Source organism: Monopterus albus, unplaced genomic scaffold, assembly GCF_001952655.1.
Source record: "Monopterus albus unplaced genomic scaffold, M_albus_1.0 scaffold58.1, whole genome shotgun sequence".
Taxonomy (NCBI): domain Eukaryota; kingdom Metazoa; phylum Chordata; class Actinopteri; order Synbranchiformes; family Synbranchidae; genus Monopterus; species Monopterus albus.
The window spans coordinates 1,394,754-1,405,868 of record NW_018127938.1 but is presented as its reverse complement, the minus strand read 5'-3'; the positions used below and the strand labels follow the sequence as shown (position 1 = coordinate 1,405,868).

Below are 11,115 nucleotides of genomic sequence, written 5' to 3'. Positions count from 1 at the left end.
TTCTCAACTGTAAAGGTCAAGGGCAAATAAAGTTCAGACCTGAGTGCAATGCAAAGGAATGCATTGCATTGCCAACCCAAAATTCCCACAGCCCCATACTGTATTAAGACCGTGGTGAGTGGAGACCTACTGTATAGCTGCATAGTAACACAGATATCATGAAGAACTGAAAAAGACTTTAGGCATAAGAACTAAAGTATAATCCTTCATTTAAATGTAAAAAGAATCCCCTGTAAAGCACTGGTCTGGTGATTAAACAGGTCTGAATGTTTCTTGGTTAAAAAAAACATGCTAAATTAGTGTTTTAAAAAATGAGCTAAGCTATATTACAATGTGACACAAATCCTAACTACATGTTAGGACCAGATTTGGGCTCTTCCTCTCATGTCCACACAACATACAGCATATAATAAAATAACAACACAGTACCAGACACATGGGAATACTTCTTTAGAGTTTTCTTAAAAATTAAGTTCATCATGGTAATAGCCTTCATTTTAAATGATATGTTGTAGATTAGAGTAGAACTTTAACTTAGAGACTGTCAACCACACTCACTCCTAAGGGCAATTTAGAGTCAGCAATCAACCTAAGCTGCATGTCTTTGGACTGTGGGAGGAAGCCAGAGTACCTGGAGAGAACCCACATAGGCACAGGGAGAATATACAAACGCTGCACAGAAAGACGCTGGGTCGGCCGGGGCTCGAACACTGAACCTTCTTATTGTGAGGCAACAGCACTAACCACTGTTTCACCATGCCACCCTTAAACTTTACCCACTGATGCATTTAAAATGTTAAAGGAATTTACAATTTGTCTGCACTAAACAAACAGACCGCACATAACAAACATGATCAATGATACCTTATGATTACAGTGGCCACCTCTGTTATCAGTGTTTAACACCTCTGATGCATAGAGCCACTGAGCATCTGAAAAACTATCCTTTCATGTAGGTCTCATCTAGCTGCTGGCCACAAGCAGACAGAGGGTCTCAGCTCCTAACACACAAGGGTTTACAACATTTAGATAAAGTTTTACAAAACATACAGCTAAGCTTTGAACATAGCACCTGTTAAAGTTGAAATGCATAGGCAGTTTTTCAGTTTGGACCTTCTTAAGCATGATATATGGTGCTGTGTTGAAACTACGCAGCGCCTGTTCTGTATGCATTTATACTTTGCATTTGTACGCTGGTGTGTCTACGTCGCTCTGCATATACACCACCAAAATGCTAGTTGGTGGTAGGGTTTCTATGACACTGTGTTGCATTTCTTTGTCACTAACAGTGGTGACTGAAAGTGAGCAGGTCGTATTGGAGTTGAAACTAATAGATGCTGAACAGCAGTTACTCTTACTGATATTACTGCAACACAGATAAGAGACAAGACCTTGGAGATGATAGTCTGTACGACCATTGAACCAATCTTTTTTCATCATGTTCCCCATGTTAAACCAAATCACTTTTCTGTATCACTAGCATAGGCGAGCTTTGAATCTTTCATGGAAGTTCTACAGTTCTACATGGATGGTAGTATGGTCTCCACACAGTTGTAGGTCCAGTCCTGTTTCTCATTGATGGGCAGGACATGTTGGCACACCTAGAAGAAACGACACACATATATGTGTTAGCACCAAAACACCAGTATCATCATTTCATTCCATTGCACAATTGCATCAATTGTTATCAAATCAGTTTTCAGAATGAACAATTGAATTACAAATTTAAATGCACATCTTTTCTTGGAATAAAAAACAAGACATTTCTTATATAGTCAGGGAGCATAAATAAAAACTTCATACCATCTTGGTCCTGGCTGGCACCTCTACAGCAAACACACTCATGCTTCTACTGCTGCAGCAGTTCCTGCTCTGCTCATTGTTTATATGCACAGTTACTTTCTGGTTGGTCTGCAACACAAAGCATACAGGTCATGATGATATTAACCAGCTTTGTTTGAAACCAGTTGAATATGAACTATCAGTAAATATGAATATCAACTGCAACAGACATGCATATATACTGTGAGGTACATAAATAAATAAGTATGGTTGAGAACAATAGCCTTTTTACTTTTTATTCATAAGACAATCTATTGTGTGGTACTCTCTGGAAAACTACATCCTTACAGTATGGATACAGCTGCAGGTAAAGAGGGTACGTGCTGTTGAGAAGACAATTCTAAATCCAAGACAAGTGCTCTCCAGTGTTGTAGTCAAATAACTACACCTCAAGTCCAAGACAAGTCTCAGATCCCCAGTGTTTGAGTCTGAGTCACTAAAAGTCTGAGTCGAGTCCCTGTTACCCGAGTCCAAGTCATCAAGGTCTGAATTAAACACAAATGACATAGCTCTCACCATTTTGAATGGAGTTTACTTACTTTGTGTGACACAATAGTCAAGCAAATGTACTTGTAGGAGCACACACACACTACTTAGAATTGAACAGTGTACGCTTTGATGAATGTGTGCTGGATACAGCAAAGTGCCAGCAAACGGGTTTTAATACCTCATGCCAAATTATCATGGCCTATAATAACAACAACAAATTTGTCAGTCCTTGTCTCTAACTTTCGGTTCCGAATATAGTCCACACTCAAGTCCAAGTCCAAGTCCAAGTCAAGTCACGAGTCCTGAAAATCAGGACTTGAGTCAGACTCAAGTCTGAGTCCTGGACTCGAGTGCTACAACAGTGGTACATCCTACAGCTGCTAGTGCTACTCCAGTTGAATTGTAGGATAATGGATAACTGTTTTCCCTGTTCATTAGTTCCCTTTTATCATTGGGGACATTTCTTCAGAGCAGCTCCTGTTGCTATGGAAAAGGACACCACCACTGCATATCAATTACAAGCAGGGTGAATGGTCTCCAGCAACCACAGACTGTACCAATAGACTGTACTCAGACAGTACTTATTACAGTATATACGTAATAAACAAACACTCTGATGTTCTGTGCTCTGATTAGTGCCACTTAACATTTCAAAAATAATGATTTAGTATTCATTAATTATCTCATTCAAAGTTGGCACTGTATGTCCCTGTATCAACTTCTAATGTCTCAATTTCTGAACTAAACCCTACCAGCACAATCGGACAATCACTCTAATGCAGTTTATAACCTACCTTGTTGGCTATGAGGGAAGAGATCCTGTGTTCTCCTCTGTAGGTGTAGATGAAAACATTGTCTTGTCCCCTCAGCGCTTTGGCCCCTTTCCTAGCTGTGACAGACTTCTGAAGGGCCTGGTTCAGAAGTTTTGGCCCTGAATCCATACTGACTGGCTGGATGGATGCCTGAGTGCCTTCACAGTATACATCTATCTGGAATGGACACCCCTGACAAAGTGGAGGAAGAAGCATTTAATCAGTCAGTTAGTAGAATTCAAGTTAGATACTGAAAATCTAAATGTGCTTCTCTCTGCATCTGTGTGTGCTAATAGCAAATGGGGCTTTCACTAGTATCACACATTTGCATTTGCTTTGGTCTGAAGTAGATGTGTAAACCTACCTCTACTAGCTCTAGCAAACGGTTGTAGCCCATAGCTTCCAGGGTGACCCACAGGTCAGAAGGATCTCCATCTTTCTCTGTGGCCTCCATCAGGTTCAGCTCCATGAAGCCCTGCCGTGTCAGCTGATTCTTTCTCATATCAAAATTTTCTGCACCCCAAAAAAAGTTTTCTTTTAAAAAAGCTGATGGTGTGTAGTTTATGGTGTGGGATGTATGGCGCTTATATTACTAAGAAATACAGTTAATACAAATTATTTGCTGCCCACTTTTGTTGCTTCACAGACCACCCTATGTATCTGTCCTATAAAAACACTGATTACCTTTGCAGATGGCCCAGGCATCCTTGTCACACTTCTCTCCACTGGTCCTCAGCTCAAAAAAATTATACTCCTCCAGACTGAGCAAACCGTTCCCATCCAGGTCTATGACATCAAAGATGTCAGACAGCACCTCCCTGTGGCAAACAGGGAGCAACACAGAGAAATTAGACACAGGACCTTATCCCAGACAGCTTCCGTACTGTGCATCTTTCTAACCATCCATATAAATAGAGCAGTGACAAATTAAGTAGTCAAGGGTTTTGTATAGGACCCACAGGGTTGCTTTTTGTATTTCTTTTTCATGGTAATTCATACCTTTGGACATTATAGTACAATCTCAAATTTTGCCCAAAACTGTGACAAGTGAATGTTAGAATCCACTGGTTAAATAAACAGCTTTGTTTTGTGGTTTGTTTTTACGTCAAGTATGCACACACACCTGAAATCCTCTGTGAGGTCTATTTTTCCAGTGTTAGTTCTGTAGACAAGCTCCACAGGTTTCACAGAAAGACCCTTTTTGTTCTCTTTCTTTAGTCTGCAGCCCGTGGTGAAGGGAAGCAGGTAGTAGGTACCAGCATTCAGTTCTCCTTTCCAAATATACTTCTGTACAGACAGGGGATATTAATGCCATAGGGCATACTAATAAATGTAACACTTTATAAGGACTAGCACCTGTACTTCTTTCAACACAGAAACATACTTCTTTGTCTTTTGACTCAGTGAAACACACTAAAGTTGAGTCCTCTTTGGTTTCACCAGCTGATGTGACAAAAAGAGCAGTATCCACTGTCATCTGAGAGGAAGATGGGTCTGAAAGATACCACAAGATTACAGGAATAATAAATCAAACCTCACAATCACCTTTCAATAGATTTTTTATTGGTTATGTATAACATTTTCACTTTAATAGATCATGAAAGTAAAAATATTGGAATCAGAAGAGAAAGGAGAGTGCCTGAATGAAATGAACATATAAGTGTTAGTGGTTTTGTCTTAGATGATGTCATAATCAAAATTAAAATGAAGATTATGGTGTTTGATTGTGCTATTGTTCTTAACCCTAATTTCTGACCCCCGTGGGGGAATAAGCTAAACAGAATGTTGCAGATGGGTTTATCACTTTTGTTATGATTTGTATTTATGTGTAATGTAAAACAGTGGCAGTACCATGTCTGGTGCTGAGGCTGAGTGGTTGGCTGGTTAGGTAAACTCTGGTTGTCTCGGGGACATGGAGCTGGTACTGCAGAGAGCTGATACTGCCATTATCCTCCACGAAGAAACACCCCTTCATGCAAATGCGATGCCATTCCTGGAACAGTAAACAATACTTTTACTTGACAGTCCCAAAACATTCATACAAACTGATATAATGTGGCTGATAAACTAGAAGAGTACTAGTTTGTAAAATTGTTATTTTAAGTTCTTGAAAATGTTGCACATACTGTTTATCTTGTTATGTGCATCCTATTATATTTAGTTATTTGTGGTTTCTGTCTAGATCCTGACACAATCCCAAGAAAATAGTTTTGCCGCTTGACAACAAAATGCATTTATTCATTCAACAGAAACCAAAACTAATTTGCAGTTCCTATTAAAAGGGGGATTGATCTTGTGACAGCGAGAGCATATTTTATCATGAACAAGTGAATTAAACAGTCAGTCATAAGAGTGAGGTTGCTCACTTGATGAACAGAATCTGCTGTTGTGGTAATTACCACCTCAACTTTCAGGGGGCATATTATTTATCACACAGTTTATGTCAGCTCAGCAGTGTGTAAACACTTGTTATGCTTGTGCTGGTCCAGAGGAGGGCAGAAGTGTTACACTGTGTACTCTGTTGCAGGCTGAAGTAAACCTCACTCTAGGACCTGACATAGCAAATTGGAGTCCATTATACTTTGATAAATACAACCTTTTCAATCTTGAGCTAACGCTCATTCAAAACTATCAAGAGGGTGTTTTGGCAGTATTTATGAATCCTAATATTTCTCTCATTTTGAAATCTTGTTGTTCCAGTGGAAATGAGGTAATATTTTGAAATTGAACAGGAACATCAAAACAAGGAAGTTTTCCTTCCACTCACTGGAGGCACATTAAATAAAAACACGGTTGGTGTGGACACACTGTAAGAACCCACTGAGGGCCAAGCAGGTCTGGAATAGGCTATATGTCTTTTTAGTGGACAAATAAATCACCAAGTTAAACAAAGAAAGAACCATAAAGACAAAGCATGTCACACCTTTAGAGAAAAGCTATTTTCTCAAAGTATCCTTCTTGGGCTGTGAGAGGCATAAAAGATCAAACCATAACACTTTGGTAATTTGTCCAGACAATAGTAAATGACAGAAATTGCCATGGGCACCTGTCTGTTGCTTAAGGACATCAGAATTAATGCCCCCATAGAGAGAGGGTCAGTCTGCAGACTAATACAGGCGCTGCCACCTGCTCTGGCCAAGGGTCTGATTTACTGCTACACAAAGGGTCACAGGATACCAAGCTAGACACAAACACAACCACACACGCACAAAACCATGCACATTTAACATTAACCTTTGCCTTATCTTAGAATTCAAATCGACACATAAAGGCAAATGCTAAGTAAGAATTAGCCTTACTTTCCATCTTTCAATTCAAATTTGCATGTAACGCTCAAGGCTTACACACAGAAACACACATTCACATCACTACAAAATCACAGCCGACCCTCCGTTCACTACCTCCCAATTATCAGCCTGTAGCAATATAGAAACCAATATAGCAAGCAGAACTTCCCTCAGAGGTAATCTCTGGACACGCATTCAGTTACCTCGATGATGTGTGGCCCTTTCCAATCTCAACACTGTGTTTGGACCTAAGAGATGGAGCAGGGGGCTGTTATTTTATATATTTATTTACCTTTTCCCTGCTGTAAAGCAAAGCAGCTGAGGTTAAGTCAAAAAGAGGAAAAACAAAGGGTGAGGGATCAGTATGTCTAGCCACCGTGGGGTAAACGTGCCCATCCAAAACACTGGGTGACAGTGATACTGGGAGAGCAGTGGTGCTCCTGGGTCCTGGTCTCTCACTGGAGCCCACATACAAAGAGTTTAGGCTGTGTCACTGATGTTACAAACAGTTTACAAAATGTTCATTTTATTTTTGGAACAAGCACTGCAGTCTAGTTTAGGCTAATCACTGTACAGTAAACGCTGCATATGTGGTATTGATCCATGTTATGGACTTGTCCCGAATAAAATAAATATTAAATAAACTTTAAATAAAGAAAACAGTAACTTAATATTTGATAATTATGGGTTTCAAAGTAGCTGAAAAATAAGATTCAGAAACATAAATACACATACAGTTAGTTCATTGCCCTCACTTACATTGTTCTATATTGGGCTCAAACTCAGAACAGGTTAATCAGATTAAATGACAGGGTATTGTACTTGATCACAGTTTCAATTTATTGACAGTATTATAAAGAAAATGGCTAGAGGTTTAGCAGTTGCCAAGAAATGTTGTTTCTGTGTAACTTCATTGGTAATGAGAAATGTTAAAAATGCTATAGCGTTATCTCACTTGAAGTACAGTATGGCTCAGTTATATGGTCTGTTGCTTCCTCAGGGAATCAAAGAATTAGCCAATATTTCTATATTTAAGAAACACCTAAAACTGGATCAAATTTTTACTACGTGACTGAATATCCTTATGGTTAGTGACTACTGTGTCATCTTGGCTTGTGTTGGGAATAATTATATTAGGCTGATTTTGATTGTAAATTTCATGTTTATGTTATGGAATTCTAATTGTAAATGTTATGATGTGTATATTTTACATGCTTGTTCTGAATAGATGGACCCCAGGAAGACTAGCAACCACTGCTGTGGATCCAAATAAAAAAAACCCAATAAACAATATGTGAATGTTCTTTAAAAAAAAGTGTCTAAAACCAAATTGTTATACTATGACTATACTAAATTAACTTATAAAGTATACCTGTAAACCTGAGGGCTCTGGTATTTTGCTGGCCTTAGTGCTATTGGATGTCACAATGATTGAGTTGGACAAGGACGACCGCCTGCTGCGAGCGGAAGAAGGTCGAGAGGACAGTCGGCTGTCTGAAATAAACACATATCACACACAAAAATGATAAATTACATGTGACACATGTGCTCAAGGCACATGTACAAAATTATTACCAACAAATAATGTTGCTAAAACAAAACAGAGAGCCTGAGTGAATGACTGACACATTAAGGACAGCCCACCCCTGTCTCAACAGTAAATAACACTCTCAAAAGAGAGATAAGGTGCACGACATAATTGACACTGTAATCTGTCTTCTCAGAAGTCCATTCTCAAGTTCAAGTGAAGATGGCTAGTTTGCATTTGGGTTCTGAAAATGTGTGAGCTCAAGTTAAACCCCCTTTAATTAATTATGGAGGCATTTGAAATCACAAATGACAAAAAGCACCCTCTCAAATCCATTATTTTTCATTGAACACTAATTGAAGCCAGAAAACATCAATTCACTAATGAGGGGTCTGGTTGTTTCCAAACCCAGGAAATCAAGATGTGAAGTAATGTGATGGGCTTACAAGCAAATTACTGTAGCAGAGAAACAAACTGACCCACTGTCATGGAATAGGTAATGGATCTGTTTTGTACTGATGAAAGTATTTTAATCTAGAAGACCAAATTGTAGCTGTTCTGATGAATGTGGACAAAAATGCACTGAAATGTGGCCTAACAAAAGCTTCTCTGTGAGTTTATAATAAACATTGGAGTATTGTTTCAGCACTCTGGTGCTGGAAAACAGAAAGAACTGAACAAAATAAACCAATTATCACAGAAACACAGTGACAGTTTATCACTTGGTCTAATTGTTAGACAGAAAACACCTAATACATGATTTAATCTCAGCAATTTTTTATAAAAAGAAAATCAGCCAAAATTACAGATGTCACATACATAATATATTTTTTATTCAGGGTAGTACTGGTTTTACTGACAAATGTAAGACCAAATAAGCAGTCAAAGCAGCTTTTGAGCTCCAAGAATAACCCACTCAACATCTGTGATCATATAGCCTCTTGTGTCAGAGACTTGTGAAAATGTAACAGGTATAAATCGATATGTGGGAGAGGCACAATTATGGGATAATCCTGACTACTATGTGGGAACTCATTTGTTTTTGCAGTGGCGGTCAACTGGACCCTCCTCTCAACCACCATCTAATCCCTCATCATCTCTCCTGTGAGAAGTGGTGGAATCCTCCAAATCAATAACACGAACATGGACTGACCACTTAAATCAACCCCATCTATCTTCCCACTATGGGCCTGTCCCTGGCTTGCTCAACCAGGATCTCTGGTCTTCTCTTTCCTGGAAATGCTGGTTTTAAAACACAAAAAGTAGATTTTTATATAAGTCTTCAAATGGCTGAAGGTGTTGTCTTTTACAGAAATAAACACTGCTGGTTCATTATTGTGGTTGCAGAAGGCTGCAGCGGGGCTTTATGCCAGTCCTTGTTCATTTAGGCTATAAAACATATCTTTTAGTCATGTCCCTCTTGAAAACCTGAGCTAAAAGGCAGCATTTTTTGTTGGTGTAGAGAGAGCTTTTGTCAGTCTGTTAATGGCAGGAAATGATTATGCAAATGACAACACTTTACAGTCTCCTTCCAACAAACAAGCTTCCCTAATCGTGTGGCTATTATGATGTATGAACTATCTTAATGAGGTGATTTGTCACAGGGGGAATGAAAACTCGATCAATAGCAGAGCTTATTTATCAAAACTAATAAGTGAACGTATCTACAACAGACTTCCTTTTGGCTGCTAATATGGACCTCTAGCTCAAGAATTATACATTAATGTGATAAAATCTGATAATTCCATGTAGCAATTCATGTATACTGAAACAAACAGATCATGGTTAAAGCATAAAAACAAACATTCAGAGCCATCCCAATTTACGTTGGGATGTTCTGGGAGGCCACATGTTGTACCTATCTTGAGTGTCCTGTCTGATGTTTCTGGAGGCTGGGGGTGAGCTGCTGCTGCTTGTGCTGGTGATGCTGAGGACACAGGGGCCTTTGGGGGGCTGTATGACTGACTGCCGAAGTTCTGTCTCTTTAGTCTGGCATCACCCTCGAGCCTCTCCAATGCAGCTATCTGACACTGTTCTACTGTAGACACAAACAATCTGCAGAACTGACAGCAACATGAAACCAGAAATCAGGAGATGACACATGAGTTATGAGGTAATGGTCAGAAATGCTTTTATGCTGGATGGAGGTAGCATAATAACAACAAATTTGGAACAAATCATGGGAGGGCTAAACTGATGTTTTCTTTGTTTAATCTGTTTCTCTATATTTTAAGCACATTTTACTGAACTTTAAAGAAAATGTTTTCAACAAATAATAAATAGCAAAAAGTATTTTAACCTTTATTGTGTATTTGAATTAGGTTACAACCTTGTCTGTTATTCATAGCTATTAGCAACAAAGAGATAGGATGGCTTCAAATTCCCCACTGGTCATTGTTGGTATAATTATATGGTTTCAAAAATGTTTTCTATTCATTGCTCAGTATACCAGCCTTTGTTCTGAAGCTACACAAAACATTCATCTTTGTGTCTTTGTTACACAAACATAGGACAATTTTCAATATTTAAAATACACCTTTTCATGGGATTGGCCAAGCAAGATAACCTGGAGAAAACAGTGATAGAGAAGTCACTTCATACTTGTTCAAACTTACTTCAGCATAGTCCAGTTTGCCATCCTTGTTGATGTCAGCTAATGAGAAAATGGTATTCACCTCTTCAGTGGTCATTTTCTCTCCTCTCTGTAAGATTCAGCACATTTTCTTAAGTGGTAAAAGCACCAAAATGACAATATTTCTAGCTGTTTGAGCATGAGCTCATGAGTGATTTTAATATTTTTATGTTTAGATAGTCTTCATCTGTAATACAACATTAGTAGGTCTCCAGTTGCTTAGCTCAGTTGGCTGTCTCTCTGAACAAGTGTAGCCAAAACCCAAAAATTCATTTACAACAATGAATAGACAATTAGTTGCAGATTTAAAAATTGTTTTAAACTACTCACAGTGGTAAGGGCCTTCTCCAGTTCACTATGTGTGATGTAGCCATCATTGTTCACATCCATCTTTCTGAAAGCTCTCATCAGCTCAGTTTCCTCAGTTTTCTTCTCAGACTTGAGAATCTCACAGAAGTCATCAAAGTTCAGTTTGGAAGTTCTTGGACTCCAGTATTTATTGAGAGTAGCATGGGATGGGTTTCT

At 38.8% G+C, this 11,115-nt stretch overlaps 1 protein-coding gene across 1 annotated transcript in view; it reads right to left on the bottom strand.

Annotated features, from left to right (window-relative positions):
- Nucleotides 1–6: 6 nt before the first annotated feature.
- The window catches only part of efcab7 (EF-hand calcium binding domain 7), a 12,367-nt gene continuing 1,258 nt past the window's right edge, over nucleotides 7–11,115 (bottom strand). The window contains exons 2-13 of the mRNA XM_020602812.1: nucleotides 10,921–11,113; nucleotides 10,574–10,660; nucleotides 9,817–10,021; nucleotides 7,803–7,924; nucleotides 4,995–5,136; nucleotides 4,528–4,637; nucleotides 4,267–4,430; nucleotides 3,828–3,961; nucleotides 3,508–3,656; nucleotides 3,126–3,335; nucleotides 1,804–1,911; nucleotides 7–1,601 (exon numbers count right to left, since the gene is read on the bottom strand). Coding sequence (XP_020458468.1) covers nucleotides 1,521–1,601; nucleotides 1,804–1,911; nucleotides 3,126–3,335; nucleotides 3,508–3,656; nucleotides 3,828–3,961; nucleotides 4,267–4,430; nucleotides 4,528–4,637; nucleotides 4,995–5,136; nucleotides 7,803–7,924; nucleotides 9,817–10,021; nucleotides 10,574–10,660; nucleotides 10,921–11,113 — 1,705 coding nt within the window. The 3' untranslated portion in view covers nucleotides 7–1,520. The remainder of the gene's footprint in view (nucleotides 1,602–1,803; nucleotides 1,912–3,125; nucleotides 3,336–3,507; nucleotides 3,657–3,827; nucleotides 3,962–4,266; nucleotides 4,431–4,527; nucleotides 4,638–4,994; nucleotides 5,137–7,802; nucleotides 7,925–9,816; nucleotides 10,022–10,573; nucleotides 10,661–10,920; nucleotides 11,114–11,115) is intronic.